This window comes from Mastacembelus armatus, chromosome 1 (genome assembly GCF_900324485.2).
Source record: "Mastacembelus armatus chromosome 1, fMasArm1.2, whole genome shotgun sequence".
NCBI lineage: Eukaryota > Metazoa > Chordata > Actinopteri > Synbranchiformes > Mastacembelidae > Mastacembelus > Mastacembelus armatus.
The window spans coordinates 21,950,313-21,968,928 of record NC_046633.1 but is presented as its reverse complement, the minus strand read 5'-3'; the positions used below and the strand labels follow the sequence as shown (position 1 = coordinate 21,968,928).

The 18,616-nt window shown below is 37.2% G+C and overlaps 1 protein-coding gene across 1 annotated transcript in view; it reads right to left on the bottom strand.

The window, feature by feature from the left end:
• Positions 1 to 18,616, bottom strand: part of helz (helicase with zinc finger) — a 48,989-nt gene that overhangs the window by 25,959 nt on the left and 4,414 nt on the right. Inside the window, exons 2-16 of the mRNA XM_026303125.1 lie at positions 16,336 to 16,578; positions 15,443 to 15,479; positions 14,715 to 14,839; positions 12,656 to 12,712; positions 12,306 to 12,354; positions 11,968 to 12,043; positions 11,092 to 11,290; positions 10,398 to 10,505; positions 10,103 to 10,244; positions 9,794 to 9,949; positions 9,271 to 9,541; positions 6,766 to 6,892; positions 6,422 to 6,634; positions 5,101 to 5,231; positions 2,919 to 3,098 (exon numbers count right to left, since the gene is read on the bottom strand). Coding sequence (XP_026158910.1) covers positions 2,919 to 3,098; positions 5,101 to 5,231; positions 6,422 to 6,634; positions 6,766 to 6,892; positions 9,271 to 9,541; positions 9,794 to 9,949; positions 10,103 to 10,244; positions 10,398 to 10,505; positions 11,092 to 11,290; positions 11,968 to 12,043; positions 12,306 to 12,354; positions 12,656 to 12,712; positions 14,715 to 14,839; positions 15,443 to 15,479; positions 16,336 to 16,560 — 2,096 coding nt within the window. The 5' untranslated portion in view covers positions 16,561 to 16,578. The remainder of the gene's footprint in view (positions 1 to 2,918; positions 3,099 to 5,100; positions 5,232 to 6,421; positions 6,635 to 6,765; positions 6,893 to 9,270; positions 9,542 to 9,793; positions 9,950 to 10,102; positions 10,245 to 10,397; positions 10,506 to 11,091; positions 11,291 to 11,967; positions 12,044 to 12,305; positions 12,355 to 12,655; positions 12,713 to 14,714; positions 14,840 to 15,442; positions 15,480 to 16,335; positions 16,579 to 18,616) is intronic.

Below are 18,616 nucleotides of genomic sequence, written 5' to 3'. Positions count from 1 at the left end.
TTTGTCTGCCATTCAGTGTAAAGGAGATATAAAAGGAGGGAAAACTTTTTGGACAAATTTAACAGCCTTGCCACTGTAATTGTGGTATCACAACTACAGCGGCTGAATGTTTCTCTTCATAGAAACCATTATTTCTATTATTTCAACCATGTTAAAAGCTTCTGAAAAGGATGGATCAAATTTAAAAGTTTAATCTACAGTAGGTCATCCTTGTCATCAAAGAGCCTTGGGCACCCATGACCCTGTCCCCAGTTCACTGCTTGTCCTTCCTTAAACAACATCATCTATCCATCACAGTTTGTCATCTGATAACTCTGACAGATGCCACCGTACGAGATAATCAATGTTATTAATTTTACCTCAGTGGTCATAATGTTGGGTTATCGGTGTATAGAAACATGATAGCCTACTGGCCACATTATGCCATATTTTATAACCTGTAGCAGTTTGCCTTGAAGTAATGCTAAGCATTATTGTGAGTATTCAAAACATTTTTTTATTTTTAATATATTTTTATTGTAAATACCCTCTTCTTTAATTTTTTTTCCCATACTGCTCTTACTTTTTTTTTTTTTTTTGTTTTTTTTTTTTTTTTTTAAATCTTGTCCCATACTTGCTGCTGTGACTATGTAAATTTCCCGGCTCTGAGACATATAAAGGTTCTTCTTATCTTAGTGATTTCTGTAGTTTTGAGTTACTGAATGATACATTTGAATTATTATTTTCACTGTGTTGTTTTTAAATGAGTCTTCACAGCTTCTGCAGCTGCAGCTCAGCCCCCAGTGGAGAGCAAAAACAAATGAGGACAGGGTTAATGAAAATGACAGACAGTGACATAATATGTGTTGAAAGCCCTACAACCCTTTAACACTGTAGAAGATTTGATATTTAATTACCAGTTTCTATCGGTCAGTCAAGTCGTGTTTGTCTGATAACTGGTCCATAAATAGCCATTAAATACGAATTGTTATCAATGTAATTTGAAAAAGCCAAGTTCTTAATATTAAGTTATATATTTTATTACACAAAACAATTCAATTTTGTTTTCAACTATACTATGAAATAATGAAATAAAGTGTACAAGCTACTTGAACAGGTTTGAAACAGGATTTGGATTAGGTAAACGCAATTGGAACATAATCCAGTTCTGATAAAATGCCATTGATTTCAATCTTGACTGGCATGTGTCATTATTTTTGCTGACAATATTTGTGGTGAACTGGGCCTTTAACTTGGCTTTATCAGCTTGTTCTATTTAATGTGCGCTACTGAAAAAAAGTTGTTTTCTAACATCGAGACATAATTAAGAGTCAGTGACAACATCTTAAAAGACAAAGCATGTAAAAGATAACGATTATCTCAATGCCATAGTAAAGGATATATATATATATATATATATATATATATATATATATATATATATATATATATATATATATATATATATATATATATATATATATATATATATATATATAGTACAGTATAGTGTAGTATAGGGCAGTAAAGCCAGTTTTACTCACTTATTAATACTGAAAGCTGTCTTTTATAGTTATCCATTTAAAAAGTGGTGAGACATAAATGGTGTATTTGTAGAGAAAGCCTTGCGCATCGAACATCTACAATAACATATTGTGTACCCTTGACCAGCATATAAGATACTTTTTTCATAATTTTAACAGTATGCGGAACAGGCAGCATGCGTCCAGAGGGGTCAAATCTGCTTGTCTTGGCTTTTAAAATATCTATAATTCATTCTAAACATAGAATAATAAATGTATTCAGAGTGAAATGAGGAATAAATATTACATTGCTACGCAGTGAATTGATGATTTTTTTTTCCTTTTATATTACATACGTGCACCTTCCTCTCCCTTATTAAAAAAAAACAAAATGTTAGCTTCTGTTCAGGGGACCATGTCCGAGATATTGCATTCATTTTTCATGAAGACCAGGGACTTTGCTTCCAACACAAAAAATTTGTGAACTTCCTGGGGGCACACAGTGGGCCACACAGTAAGGCAGTTCACTAATGATAAAAATGAGAACAGAAGAAAATTTTGCAATGTTTTATTGTTACAAAAAACTGTGTAGCCCTCCGAAGTGACATAATTTAATTGATCAGGTTATGGTTTGTATGTTCATCCTGTCCAGTCCAGAAAATTTGCTGATAAACACACTAACCCTGAGTGTCCATCACATGTGACCACAAATTCTTGCAAACAACCAGCATACCTTGTATTTGGGAGGGTGCATATGCCATCATTTGAATGCAAACACCCACACAGTGCAAATACAGGCGCTAACACACACGGACACCCACCAATCTTTTTTTTTTTTTTTTTTTTTTTAAATCTAAAATGCCAAACTCAAGCCTGCCACTGCCTTGGGGCCAAAACAGAGGTCACTGAAGCCCAGCACCCACTGCCACCTCCTAAGTGTTTTATTGTATTAATCTGCACTTGTTCAAACTGACTGATTGGTAGTAATTTTTTTAACTCCCTTACAACACAAAATGACTAAGATCTGTGTTGGATTTCACCAGTGACTGAACATTGACTTCACAGGTGCAGTCTTTTCCAGCACTTACACTCACACCCGTTAAAATGTGAAGTCTCTCCAAATTTCTTTGTGTGCAGCAACCACCTTTCAAGTGTCTTTCAAAAAATGACTCATTTTCATTTCTAAAGGATACAATTCATTATTAAACATATAAGCACCTAAAGCAGTAATTTTATGCCTGTGCTTTGCTTGGAGATACATTGCTATAAGAGAGAAAATTGTCCAAACATAAGACACACCACATCACCGCAGGATTACACAGGAAGCTAAAGAGATGAATTCCTTGCTGGTTACCAACTGTGATAAATGAAAAAAGTACATCTTAAAACAAACAACAAAAAAGGTCAGACACAGACCTGCTATGGTCCTGGCGGAGGATGTGCTTGACAGCCTGTGCCAGGGTGAAGGTCTTGCCGGTGCCATAGGGCCCAATGATGAGGATTGGAGGCAGAGGGACAGAGATAGGTGTGGTGATGGCTAGAATGGCCTCTTTCTGCTTGGCATTCAGACGGGGATCCAGTTGTTCATCCCACTGCCTGAGGGCGGAGGGGGGATAAGGAAATTGTTAGAAAAATTAATGGGTCGTCTTTTAATGAATTTACAGAATTATTTTCCACTTTCAAGCATTTAGATAAAATACTGGCTTCAACAGTTCATAGCTTTTAACATGAGGAAAAAATGCCAGTACCCACAGCAGAACTTCTTTTGATGATACATCTTACATTTTCTTTCTTTTGTTATGATGTATTGTTAAGAATAGGCTACATTATGCAGAATGAAAGTTTGACATTTACCAGTATGAATTTAGATGTGTTGGCAAGCTTATAGGTCAGGTGAACTCAAGTCAGAGTAATGTGAAAGTTTAATTGCAGCTGAAGCTGTGTTTGATATTTATGTGATATTTAAGTGAGAGTTTAGTGTAAGCAAACACAGACACCAAACTTCCACTTTTATTTTTATTGACAAACACCCAGAGCAAAGAAGATGCAGAAAGCATGCCAATACATTTGCCTATCAATATTCAGTAGAGGTGGGTACATTGTCACCACAAAAGTATGAAGCAGCAGCACTGAACAAAAAAGCATAGAGCATAAGAGCATATGTGTTTGAGCATATGCGTAATGTACATGTGACTGTATCTTCAAGCAATGAAAAGAGTAGATACAAAAGAGGGATACAAATGTGATTTCAGACACATACTCATGAAAGTATGCGTGTGTAAATGAGTGTGTCTTTTAATATCGCTGTCCTCATTACAGACTGTGAATCCACCAACACCAGTTGATTGAGCTCCAACTGAGACCCAGTTGGGGGGCTGAGAGACATGTTAGTGTTAAAGAATGTATGTGTGTATTTGTGTTTGAGATTGATGGGTGAGATCAAGTTAGAGGTAACAGTTCAAATCTTTGATGCCAATTATAATTTCCTCCCAAATACAATCTATTTTAAGGCAAACAAATCAACCTTTGTCATCATAAAGGTTACCAGAGGATAAACAGCACATAAGGGTATAATGCAAAATGGCCTGCTGATGCTGACAAAATAGACTTGGAAAGGATTTGCAAAGTGTCAGGGTATACAGTATGTACACACAAAATCATATCTTGTACCACAATACCACATCTTGTATATCCACCTTCATATTGATGGTAAAGTTTAAACAACCACAAAGAAGTTTAAAATTCAGACTATGTCCCATAGTTAATGAAACAACTTTATTTATCCAAATTCCAATTAAAACAAAAGACTAGATCAATCATTTTCTGAAGCGTAGAGAAAGTAACCTTGAGCAGGGCAAAGCACAGGGGATTATATTTGATTTTGGCTCTAGTCAAAAAAGATTACTGCCTCACTTCCCTCACCTGTCCAGCTTCAGAGAGATATCTGAAGCTGCAAAGAGCTGCCAGAATTCACGAATGGCCGCCAAGTCAGCAAGGCGATAATATTCAATAATATTATATTATTATAATATTATAATATTCATGGTCAACTCAAATTGATGTGGTGCCCCTTCTGTGAGTGTTTGTCAAGCTAATATGATGTGCAGGTATTAAAAGTGTTTAATAAATGTGTGATAATGCATAATAAATGTGTTTAGGATTAGCAGCATTTAATATACACAGATCTGTGTATATACTATGTGCACACATCTTTTGCTCTCAATATGAAGTTATAGCTTTTACTAAAAAGCAGATCAGCACTTCTCATCTGCAATATGAAAAAACGTTTTTTTAACGAAGCGCTAGCAAAACATCTGTTTGGTGTGCCTTTTCCCGATGCTGCCTACTTGTTTATTTGACATATTTTTTCCACCACTAATGTATCCCAGAGTTGCTATTAAATCACTGGAGTGGAATACCATGCTTAAATGAGGTGAAAACCACTTTGCTGTGTTAACTATGAATACTATTTTTCATCTTACAAGTAATCAAAATTATATTTTGAGAAGAAAAATATTACGCCTTTAAAATGTAAAAATAGTTTGATCTTAAGCAGTTGAGAATGCATGTGTATTTGTGTACATGGAGGAATACACACCTGTTGGGGCTCCAGGGGATGGTGGGGACAAGGCTAACATCAGGAAAAAGGATGGTATTGTCTTTGATGCGATCGAGGGCATAGTGCATCTCACAGAGTGGCAATCTGTTCAGCTGGAACTGGAGCTCCACCTTAGACAGAGGTAACACCAAAAGCTCACTTAGCAGTCAATGTAACGTACATAACATAATCATATATGCTACTTCATATGGTATCATAAATCTGAATAAAATAGAAAACATTCATTCTTGCTTAAAACATTGAGTTAATATTTTTGCATAATTCACTAAGAATCTGCATTTAAATGTATGTAATACATGTGATACAATGCATCACATGCCATGTGTATTATATCTATATATTTCTAATGTTTAGCTTGCATGTTCCTCGCTACACCTTGTATTTTTACCTTGACATTTTAGGGAATCTACAATTGCATTTAAAGATGTAGATTAAACCAGGTCTATGTAATTAGTACATTTTTCTTCCACTGCTATAGGTTTTAGTCATCTTAACAACAGACAAAAACTCTAACAGGTATATTATAAAACATACAATGCCTTGAGGACAGGAGTTTGAAAATCAGAGGGAGAGATAAAACGTAAGGGTAATAAGGATAATAAGAAGCAAGACTAAACTGTGAAGAGAGCAAAGTAGTGAAATGAATAAGAGAAAAGAGCAAAAATATCTGTGATATCCTAGAGAGAGAAAAGTATGAAACATGAAGATAGTGTGGAACATTGTAAAAACCTACAGAGGAGATAGTGAAATGAATTTGAAACATGTAAGCAGGCAGGAGCAGCATACACAAAAGAATAAGAAGATTATGTTCCCACAGCGACAGGATAAGACTTGTTTTGATAACTGTTAACACAGTGCCTTGTTTGGTCTCGACGTCTGCTGACGTTCAGGCTGGAGGGGAGAAAAGTATCAAACTGAGGCTGCAAAAGGTAGTAGTAGTTAGTAAGGTAGTAGTTATTCAATAAAGGAAGACTTCTCAGAAGCAGAAAACTTAGACAAAAGCACTGCTGTCAATACACACACAAAAGCATGCACCAGTTTTTATCTTTCAAAGTCTGCCTTCTTGTGCGCTGTATCATTTTATGAATATGCTGATCAATTGGTAAATATTTCATCTTCAGGGTTTTCTAAGGCCAGAACATCAGAGAGGAAAGAACTACAAGGTGGATATGACCTAACTTCTCCTTTGCTGTAAAGAAAACCCACCAGTACTATTTAATATCGCACTGAAACAGCAAGACAGAGATACCTCAAACTCAAGTGCAGAGGTTTCTCCTTGTCCCTTGGTGCACCCAAATACCTGTATCTCTCTGTCAGGCTGTAGCCCTAGTTCCTCACAACAATCCTTGCAGATCCTTAGGAAAATGTACTCCTTAGTCTTCTCCTCGATCACAGCCTCATAAACGCGCTCTTTGACCCCAGGAGGCGGTTGGCTGCTAACCCCCTCGCGACACAACGGCAGCAGCAAAACTGAATTTACCTTGGTCATCACCAATCGCCCGGCCAGAGTGTCCTAAGAAGCAGAAGAAAAAAAATACACTGCTCAATATCACCAATAAGTAGTTACAGTACTTAACAAGAGATAAGGCAGAGACCAGTTTGACAAGTGAGTGCTGTAACTGCCAATATAGGCAAAGCAGTTACCTCAGAAAGTGTTTCAGTGAGTTTGAAGCGTGCAAAGAGCTGCCCATTCTGGGCATACTTGGCTCCAACAGAAATGCCGGTCAGCATGAAACTGGTCACAAGCTGGAGGTTCACTTTGATGTTGAATCTGGGGGGGGGACAGGCATTTGGTTATGCATTAGCAGACCTCAAGTTTGATCTTATAAAACAACATAAAAAATCATAGTAATCAAAAAACACGTTATCCAATGACTAATGGCAATATCACAACACATTTTCTTTTTCCCCTAGAAATGGTCTACTGTGCAACAGACTTTCTAATATACTGAATATATTCATATTTTGGTTATTGTAGTCATACTCCAGACATTACTAATGTCCTGATAAGACTCTCCATTCAATTACCAAAACATCAGTACATCACATAGTGGAAAGTACCAGTTTCGAATGTAGTAAAAAAGAGCTGACGTGATTGGCCTTGACAAGCCTACACCAACCCCACACATGCCCAGTGAAAATGCATAATAATAGCTCTCTCTGTCTTACCAGATTGCCAAATATGCCATATGTGCCTTAGGCATCTGACCTTTGAACTTTACATCACTCACTGCTCTTAGCATCATATTAAAAATCATTTCAAAACTCAACATCAACTTCCTTAAAGCTTTAAGTATTTGTTGTTTTCAAGACAAAGACACAACCGGTTAAAGTGAATTTCAATGCAAACCATGTGAAAATATTTAAGGGATAATGGATAACAAATTAATAAAGCACTTTGGGAAAAATATAATTTATTTCCAAATCATCTAAGATAGTCTCTCCGATGTCAGCTTAATCTAAAATGATGAAATAAGAAGCAATATTGGAGATGAACTCTGACAAATGACTGACGGAAATGCACAGAAATTAACAAATTCTGTATTTATCAGCAAACCAGAGGTGTGATACAACCAAATGGACCCTTTATATTTCTTGTTATGGCTTTGCATCAGTTTCTACTTTACTCTCAAAGACAGAAACATTTAGAGAAACACTCATGAATCTCCTCCATGACTCCCTCCATGTTCAGTCCTTACACAATAATGAAAAACTGCAGGGCATAAATCTAGAAATTGTTTTAGTTATAAGCTGCATTTAAATGCTTGAAGTAAGCACTTAATGATCCACAGGAAGTCACACTTAACCAGAAATCTCCCCATGAACCTGATTCAGCCATGAAAAGCATTAGAAACTGGCAGAACATGGAGAGTCTAATAACAGAGAGATAATTCATATGCACACTCAGAAATACAGAAGATTAAAATAAAAATTTACTCTGCAGGTAAAAATGATCCATTATTTAATTGCTTACCAAGTCCAATGACACTATAAGTCATGAGACGATCAAATTAAGAGCAAAGAGGATATGTGAGATATTTCAAATTCTTGGGGAGTATCTGCTGTACTTGTTTCACTGAATGTTTATGAAGCAGTTACTGTAATTTCAGTGGTAATCAGCATCACACTTAGTTAAACCAGTAGAGCAGCAGGCAAGGATATGACAAAAAGGGCACAAATCAACATCCATTCCAGAGGATGAAAACATCATCTCTCCGAGGAATCACATTAGACACATTATTAAACAGTACTGACACTGAGTCAAGCTGTGTGTGACATGCACTGTCCAACACACACAAACACTTTAAATTCATAATAAAGCTCAAGTCTGACACCTTGTGGTGGGTTGACTTCTATTAACATAAAATGTTTCCATCATCCAACCTCAAGTCAATGTTCATACTGGTATTTATGGACTGCAACAATTGTTTACAAATAATCCCATTACAAAGAAAGTGCAGCTAGCATTTGCTAATTTGCTGATCTTACTGGGGCTTAAACTAATCAAACCAGATTTTATAACCAGATTCTACTGTTTTCCATAAATGCTGCATGTGAACATACACTACTCACAAAAAGTTAGGGATATTCGACTTTCAGGTGAAATTAATGGAAAATGTAAAAAGTTCATACTACAGTGATATTATATCACGAAAGTAGGGCATTTAAGTAGAAGTATGCAATGGTAATTTCTTCATCTCAAACAATTTATTGAAACAAAAGCTAACAACAGTGGTGGGTATACCACAACAAAAAATGTCAATGTCTCAATAACTTGTCAATTGTTAGGTGTCGTCTTGGTCTCATGATGTCAAAATGTGAACAGCATGATGAAGAGGACTGTTTAAATACGAACTGTCATTGAACCAGAACATTTAGTGGCCGATGGTCATGGATCAGACACTTGTTGTGATTTTTGTGGTTAATCTCCTTGTTAGAGAACAGCATGTTATGCAATAAGTACTGAAACATTGAACAGTTGGACATGTGCATTCAAAAGTTTAGAGAAGGTCAAATTAAGTTCAGCTGTAAAGGTTATAGTGCATTTTAGTGCATCTTTCAGATGTTCAGGTTTTACTGTTGGATCAAAAATTGATGTGATGGAAATTAACTCTTGTACTAAAAAGAAAACATGACTTGTGTACTCACTTGCTAACTTCCTTATATTGTGCAATCTCCTCTATGTAGAGCAGGTCATGCAGTCGGGCCTGGTAGTTTTCTTTGGTCAGAGTCTTGTCCAGGACTGACTGGGTGAAGAGCTGGTCGGCCGATAGAGGAATCTGATAGCGGGAAAGGAGGCTGCGCTCCAGTTCAGCCATTATCTCATTGGGACTGAATTCTACAATGGTCTTACAGGAAGAGTCCCAGCGTTTTGCAGTCATCAAAAGCTGCTGCCGTGCTGCCATCAGGTGTTCCAGGTCTGGAGAACAGAGGATGGCTCAAAGTATTAACTGCTTAACTGATTATTAGACCAACTTCAAACAAGAAACACAAAGATAAAATTTTTCAACAATATTTTTTAAAAAAACACATGAAAAACAGAAAACGAAATGGGTACAATGACATTACTGTTAACCAGCATTAACTGGAAAACAACATTAACTTTTGGATTTTATATATACTGCCAAAACTTTTCAAAGACTTTTTGCTAGTCTTCTTGCATTTAGCATACCTTCAATAGAGGCAGCATCCACCATGATTCGCTGCATCAGCACAGGCTCTGACCCGAAGTCAAAGACTACAGTCTGTCGGAAGGTACCAAAGATTTCTGTGCTGAAGCCAACCGCTACCTTGTAAACACAGTGGTCCAGGCCATTGTCTGCTGCCACTGTCAGGAAAAAGTAAGGTTAGCACATTCAAACTTATAGTGCACAGAGACAATAAAACAGAGAAGTAAGCTGAACATTAATTCAAATAAAAGAAAACTGAAGCACACCACAGTTAGCATTTGAGCAGCAGCTTAAATTACTGGCATACATACATGCTGTTTCCTCCCCTGGAGTCCATTCTTGGCAGCCTTTGGGTACGGCTTGGAGCCGCTCCCCACCTGACACGCCTGTGATGAAGAAGTGTGGTCGGTGGGCATCATAGAGCAGGGCGACACGGTACAGTTTTCTAGCCGGCTAGTAAAAAGATAACAATGGGGTGACTGTGAGAACATTCAAATAATCAAAAGATGATCAGTATAAAGGACTAAGTAGGACTGGCAGGTGTACAATGAAAATATGATCATGGTAATAATGATAAGAAAAACATTTGAAGACATTTCATCCTACCTTGCACAACAAAGTGAAGGTCCAGGAATGGGAGGATTTTTTGGTGGTGACGGTAACAGAGAGGCTGGAGCTGGTTTCTACATTCACTCCTTCTAAACAGTCACTTAACTAGAAAAAAATATATATACATACTTGGATTATTATTGTTGCATTCAGAAATTAAAATGAAGTCTATCAAAAACTGGTGAAAGTTAACTTCACTGATGCAAAAATTCTAAACAGTAACAGTCTAGAAACATCACATAGGCCACACAACAGCCAGGAGCCAATTATGTTGCCCATCAATGTCATCGCAATGAAGTTCTTGCTACTTATAACTGTCTGTGTACACAACAGAGCTGCAGTAAATAAAAACACTTACTAAATGTTTGACAGTGTCCTAAAATCTAGTGCTTCATTAACTGAAGTTATAAAGGAAGAAGAGGCTATAACCAAGCAAAACACTGGAGTGTACAGTTCCATGTACCAAAGGTCTAACTGAACTAGTAAGTGTTCACAAAGCTACTTATTTGATTGTACTAAGTTGCTGGTAGTAGCCTTACATGATTTACAAGGTGAGGGAATTATGAACATTTAGAGAGACTTTTAATAAAAACACAACACAGTAACATGTAAAAACATGTGTGTATGAGTGGCACTACTTTGGAATGAACTCCCACTGAGCTACTTTTAAGACCATATGCTACTCCCTCACCACTTTCTCTGGGGAGAGGGAGTTCATCCACTTCTCTATCAGGGTCTCCATGTAGTTTTCCGTGAAGTGTTTGCTCTCCTGCTGCTGTTTGAGGCGGATGAGGCGTGACGCATAGCGTTTCTGCCACTCCATCAGCTCCTCCTGCGAGTGGGCAGATGTACATTGGGCCCCGTACCGACACAGACCCTGCTCCAAGTACCTACAGCAAAGTTAAACAACATGGTGAAGTGATTCTAAAACAAGTATTCAATCAAATATTCCTAAGAACACTATACATTTACCAGATACAGCCTGTGCTATATGGAAATTTGGTGGATTTCTTTGTTGCATATGAAATTTAGAAACTTTTGTATGCTTGACTAGTGATCAGACATCATAATCACATGTATATATACTTGCACTGTGACAGCATTTTTGTCTTTCACAGAATTAACAACTGACTCCAGAATATAATTTTTAAGTAATCATAAATTGCAGTTTTTCATTTCAGAGTTTTTGATAGTAACATAAGTATTTTGCAGAGAAGCTACACATAATCAGGAACAGTAACAATAACAATACTAACACCACCAACAATTAAAAAAATAATAACAGTGTGGCAATATTCATAATCTTCGAATTTGGAATTTCATGTCAAAACAGTTTGTTTTATCCAAAAACTGAGATCCTGTTTAAAAACATAATTATATAATAATTTGATACCATCTACATAACATTAATTCATTTGTAAGAGGATTCCTTTATTATTCAAAGATGTATAATCAAAATTTATAGCTCTGGTCAATTGTTTAGCACATTTTATAGTCTACAGTGTAACTGAATATCACTTACTTTATTAATTTACCTGTGTGTAAATTACCTGGCAGTTCATATTACCTTTTACAGAGGGTGTACTCTTCGCTGCTGGTGACTCCTCTGGGAGGAGGCCGGAACTGCCAACCATCCTGGACCTCTGTCAACGCACACAGCCAGGTGGTTAATACAACACCAAAGTAACAAGTCTGTTTAGAGCCAAAGCATCTAAAAACATCATGAGATGGGTTTTATCCAGATTGTAACTATTTATAATGCACTCAAATTGCCAACTGACAACTAAGTATATATATTTTTAAACATAAAGGTGATCTTGTTGGTAAGAAGCAAACTAACCATTTAAATTTTTTTGCAAGATTGAGGGAAACACTGAAATTGGCTCATGTAATAGATTTGCTCACCTTCCTCCTGGTCATCTGTGTATTCTGGTGCCATCTCCCTGTTTACAGCCTGACAGAGACAAGGATGAGGTGGGGTGGATACAGAAAGATTATTACTATATTACCCACTACAAACTTAGCCACCAACAAGAAAATGGACCACTAGTCTTATTACATGCAAATGAGTAATAAATCCACGACTGCTACAAGCCAGGCAGAGGAGCAGAAAATAATTAAACTAGTGTGGAATTCAGGCCATTAGTCATCTTTATGACATTTGCCTGCAGGCATTAAACAATCACGTGTAAAACCAACAAGCACCAAAAACACAACATGAAAAGGTATATAGTCTCACAACCAGCCTCCCTTACCTCTATTTCCGAGAGGAGCGTTTTTAATCTGGTCAGGTCTTTTGTGACAATGCCATTCTTTGAAATAAAGAAAAAAAATCATTATTGCAACAAACTGCAATTAGTGCTTGAGTTAATGTTCATACTTTTCGAATAAACCAGTGCATTTTAAATGGTTTATTATATATAGTTATCATTTCACAGTATCCACAGATAAGGCGTTAGGATCTAGCCTACATTCTGCATTGGCTAATTTAGATTTATTAGTATAATTAGAAATCCAGCTTACACATCAAAGCGACTTATACTTTACTTTTCTGTTCAACAAGGCTGTTTTTTGCTGAAAGCGACTAATATTCCAGTGCGACTTACAGTCCTCACTACGGTCTTCAAGCATAATGTCGTGGAAAATTCTCTGGCCAGGGCCAAGTCAAGCTGTCGTACCCCCACAGACACGGTTCTTCTCTCCCAATGTTTGAAAGTCAAGTCGACAAAGTCTCCAGTCGACAAAGTCTGAGCCAAAAAGGTTTATTATGCACTTGCAACAGTAACATAAACCTGAGTGATCCCTGGGCACCACTGGCTATCGCTCTTTGTTCTTAGTCTTATATACCATCTTGAAGCCCCTCTCTGGGCTTCTCTGCACAATGACCTTGTACAGCATAAAAATCCCTTATCGCAGACATACTTTTCACTCTATGTTGTTATCTTTGTTGTTATGGCCTTTTCTTAGGTCCAGCTTATGGTAAAAAATTATTTCACTACTTGATTTAGTAAGTGAGAAATTAAGGTTACAGTGAGGTTTTGGCACCATCATGAGTGTTGGCTTGCTGACTATACACCAGCTGCATGGCCTTGCCCGGCCCACTGGGAGCAACAGAGCGTCCTTGACAGCTCTTTTCCCATTCATGTGTATTGGATGAAATTAAATGAACCAAACTCCATAACATATACTGGAAAAAAAAAAAAAAAAAAAAAAAAAAACACACACACACACACACACAAATATATATAAATACATATATTTCAGACTTGTATTTTGACTAATATCCCACAATCAACACAGATGTTGTTGCCAACTCCACTGTTCTGTTTCCTTCTACTTCCTGCCCATTACACGCACACTGTCATGTATTTAGTGGCTGAGCTTGGCAACATGGTCAGTGTTTTATGTGTTTAAGTGTGGAAAGTCCTGTTTACTCTGCAGGTCTCTCCAACTCTTTCTCTGTGTGTTTCTTCTCTGTTCTGTTTTCTCATTTGTCTCTTTAAGAGAGAGACAAAAAAAAAAACATCTTTCCTGCTCTCCTCCTGTTTTATTCCTCCTTTTTGATGCATAATCCTCTCTTTTTTGGTTTAGCAACAACCTAAGTCTTGTAAAGCTATACTTCCGTGGACACAAATTTTGTCATTTTCTTAAGTTTATGTCTACAAAAAGATAAAACTCTTTAGTGAAACTACTGACATTTGTCAAAAGGGGGGGGGGGGGGGGGGGTAAAACAGGAGGAAGGCTGGAAAGATAATGTTTTTTTGTGTGTCTCTCTTAAGAGACACAAGGGAGAAAACAGAACAGAGAAGAAACACAGAGAGAGCTGATAATGGTGCCAAAACCTCACTTTAACCTTAATTTCTCACTTACTAAATCAAGTGGTGAAATAATTCTTTTACCATAAACTGGACCTTCAAGATGGTATATAAGACTAAGAACAAAGAGCGATAGCCAGTGGTGCCCAGGGATCACTCAGGTTTATGTTACTGTTGCAAGTGCATAATAAACCTTTTTAGCTCAGACTTTGTCGACTGAAAAGTTTGATTTCAAACACTGGGAGAGAAGAACCGTGTCTGTGGGGGTTTGACAGCTTCACTCGATCCTGGCCAGACAATTTTCCACAACATTATGATCTCAAATGACTATGAAAGGCAGTCATGTTTATCAATAGTCAAACCTTACCACACCCTGAAAATAACCTGTCCAATGAACTTCTGGCCTCAACAGCCACAACAATCTGGCCTTCATATCCTAATTATCACCAGTGCTTGGGCAGAGAGTGCATACACTGTACACACTGTACATTAAACCTACCATTGGCTCTCCATACAAGGCTTTAGATAGGATGCTGGCCACCTCCTGCAAGCTGCCATCCAACAGCATGGAGCGCAAGCTGGCCTGTAGCGAACCATCTCCCCTGGCAATGTCTTCTGCCAGGACTATGACAAGACAAAGAAAGACCAGGTATAAGAGAGTTATAGGAGTAGTACTGACATTTTTTCCTTACATTTGGTGTATTTTATTCAAACTGAATGTCGGTATAAAGCAGCGCATCCCATTCTACTAAAGAGACTACATGCTTACATGTAAGTTCTGCATGTTTACATGCACTTAGGGAATCTGGTTACTCATAGAATTCGGGTTATGCAAGTAATCAGGGAACATACTTGCATAATTTGTAGTAACCTACCTACCCTAGAGGTATTTTGGAAGTATGACCTAACCATTGTTTTTTAACACAAAATAGAAATAAATAACTGGCACATACATTTTTTAGCCTCTGTCTTTCAACTGTAGCTCAAAGCAGTCACATTAACCCAACAGACACAAAAATAAACAACAGACCCAAAACAAAAATCTTGCACTCTGCAAAAAAGATATGCACAAATTAAAGATTTCTTTGAAACCAACCATGAAACCAAGACATGTTAAAACTTACATCTTCACCTTTACTATCTTGCACTTTGTCTGCCACTACGTTTAAAAAAAAAAAAAATGCTATACGGTATCAGCAGATGGTTCCAATTTGAATTGCTACTTACTGTGTTTGCAGTCTTCATCTGCTTCATCATAGTTTTTCTGTTGGCAGAAGAAGAAAAGCAGAAGTTAAAAAGTGGTATCCTTAACAAATGTGCCTGAGGGTCAGAGCTACACATACGCTCCAAGAATGGCTATCTTTGCCTCACAGTCGCGTTCCTAACACTGTCATTATAGGACTTAAGTAGTTTCCATAATCTTAGGGCCTAAACAATTGGTGCACTTTTTGTGTTCTGGGAAGATAATGTAACAATGCCATGAAGGAAAAAAGTACAGCTCATTGTTCTCATTTGTAACCCTCTTTTCATAGTAATTTACAAAGTGATTAGATGGACAGCACTGGGTTTAAAGCACAATGATCAGCCTCCACCATTTTGGTATTATTTTAGGGATAGGAGGAAATTTGTATTTTATTTGCTGATGGTTACTATGACAGCGCTGGGACAAAATAATATAATTTTTCAAACAAATGTTTTGCCTCCCACCAACAGAACAATGTGACATGTATTCTATAGACTTGTCTAACTGTGAATGCCCCGTAAAATGGGAAAAAACATGGACAGCTACAAAGCTAGAGGGGAGCAGTGGTGAGTGCCTGTGTACTGTATAGAGGAACACAGAACAGTGTGGTTGAATCTGGCCATAACACTAAAGATTATGTTCAGGGGACATTTGCCTAGTCCAGATTTCATATTTCACAGGTTACTTGTGCCTTATGGAAAGATGTAGCAAATGAGACTTCAAAAATTAAGCAAACAGATGTGAGTGCAGCATTTATTTAGGTTTCATTATGTCCATGTTACAGTTTCATCAACTGTTAAATTTTACAACAGAGCCCCAGTTTTAAGCTACACTGTCCATTCAGTAAACTTATGCTTGCTAGCACAACTGTCCTTACCAGCTGCAGGAAGGCAGCAATTCGGTAGAGTAGGGCACGGCTGCGGAGAGGCCCGGCGGCAACAAGGGACAAAGGACACGGTGGAATGGGGGCACCAGAAGATGGGGCTTGGGGTGCTAGGACTACCAGGGCGTCCGTGCTATGGCTCACTGCCGCCTTGTACTCCCGCCTGACTAACGATCTGCTGGCTTCTTCACATGACTTCTCCGCTCTCCTGTCTGCCATGACTCAGGGACAAAACATCTGGAATGGGAAAAACATAGTATGAACAGTACCAAGATTAAGCAAGGCTGCACAAAAGAAAGAAATCCCTAACTTTTATCTAATGGAAACAATCACCTTGATTAAAGTAGCAACATTTAGCTGTATTTGTGATGGAACAGGGGTGCCTGTCATACAAAGATGCAGGATAGCACTGACTAGGAGATATTGTTATATTGTAAGAGACTGCAAATGAAAAGGTACACCCATTCTTACTAGTCAAAAGTTTGGACACACTTTGCCATTGAATTGAATGAGAAAGTGTGTCCAAACTTTTGACTGGTACAAAAGGTATACTTTCTGCTACATTTACTTTTCAGAATAAGATATAAAACATAATATAATCAATCAGAACACAATAGGAATGCCTGCTGGGAGATTTACAAACTCTCCAACAGCATGCAATGTCATTTAATATATATTTCGATAAAAGATTAGGCCAATCTTTAGAAATTGCAACATTAAAGTAATGTACATAATAATATATGCATAATTATAAAAATATAACCTGCTTTAATGTAAAAAGTGCCTTTCTCAATCATGAATATTTTCAGTTATAATGCTTCAAGTACAGTTTGAGTCTAAAACTTTTGTACCCGTATTTCTTAATGGAGAACATTTACTTGTATTTTTACACTGTAGTTTTACTGCTTTGACTCTCCACAGTGTGAGAGAAAGAACTGCCCTTTTATCTCCAATTGAGCAACATTTTTCTGACACTCCATATCTCCCAAATATCCACACTGCCTAAAACTAAAAATAAATAAATAAATAAAAGCTTTCACTATAATGGAACTGAAGAGAGAATTTCCAAGTTCTTTATAAAATGACTCTACACACTCCAAGACGCTGGAGGTCCCTGCACTGTAGAAAACCTAACGCTGCACTAATATAACACTAGCTTACAAGGAATATTCCAGTGCTGTAAATAGCACAGTTGTCAAGCTAGACACAGGAAAACATTTTTACTGTAAAGTCCTGTCCTTTTCCAGTTGGCACACAATCTCTGTCCATGACTTTGGTCACTGTGTATCCACCTTTCTTTTTAACATCAAGCATGCTCACATGTTGTATTTTGTAGTCTAGTAGGCATGCAAATAGGTCAAACTTGCTGATCATCATATTGACTATTTGTAAGTGCATATCAGGTTACACAATCTGAGCAAATAAAATCTACAGCCCTTCTAAAGAGACCTGTTGGTGAAACACATATTTGCTTCACTTTTCAACTTAGCCATCACATGCAGTGACCAAGCTTCCACCATATGTATTTTTTCATCTTGCTCAGACTTAATTATGAAAAGACTTTCATTTGTTAGAACTTTAATGGTTGTATAAAAGACATGTAAATACTTTAACACCTTACATCTGATTGCTTTTCAGAGCTCATAAGTATGCTCAGTACAAACCCTTCAATAAATTCTTCAAGGTGGAATTTACAGGGATTGAATGTATAATAACTGGTAATTACTACATTTACCCCCTACAGAGAGGGAGACTGAAACGTTAATGATATTATGTGATGATGAGAAAAAGAGAGAGGGCTCCTAATTTTAAATGTCATAAATAAAATGCTTCAAGCTTAAAAATGCAGAAAATGAAATGACATGGAATGTGTTCGGCCTCTGGATCTGAAGCATGACATCTTTCCATGCTGAGAACAGCCAGACATTTGACTCCATATGCAAGCCAGGTGTAACTGGAATTGTTTGGGTTATACAGAGTATAACTGTATGGTTTTGGTATAACTGTGTGGTTGGTATAAGTTTTAATGCTATACATAAACCTACTTGGTATTCAAAATGCCACTAGTTAAATTTACCACATGAGTCAGCTGAAACAAAGTCAGATGTGTGTCAAACAGAATTTGTCTACTTGTACTTCGGGCTTCATGACACACTTTAGGAAAAAAATGAGCAGAATCTGCTGACTATAAAGATAATTAGTTGCTAAGTAAAACTGAAAAGGAATGTTCCTCCCTACTAAACTTATGGGTAAACAACTTAATTCTTATTATGTG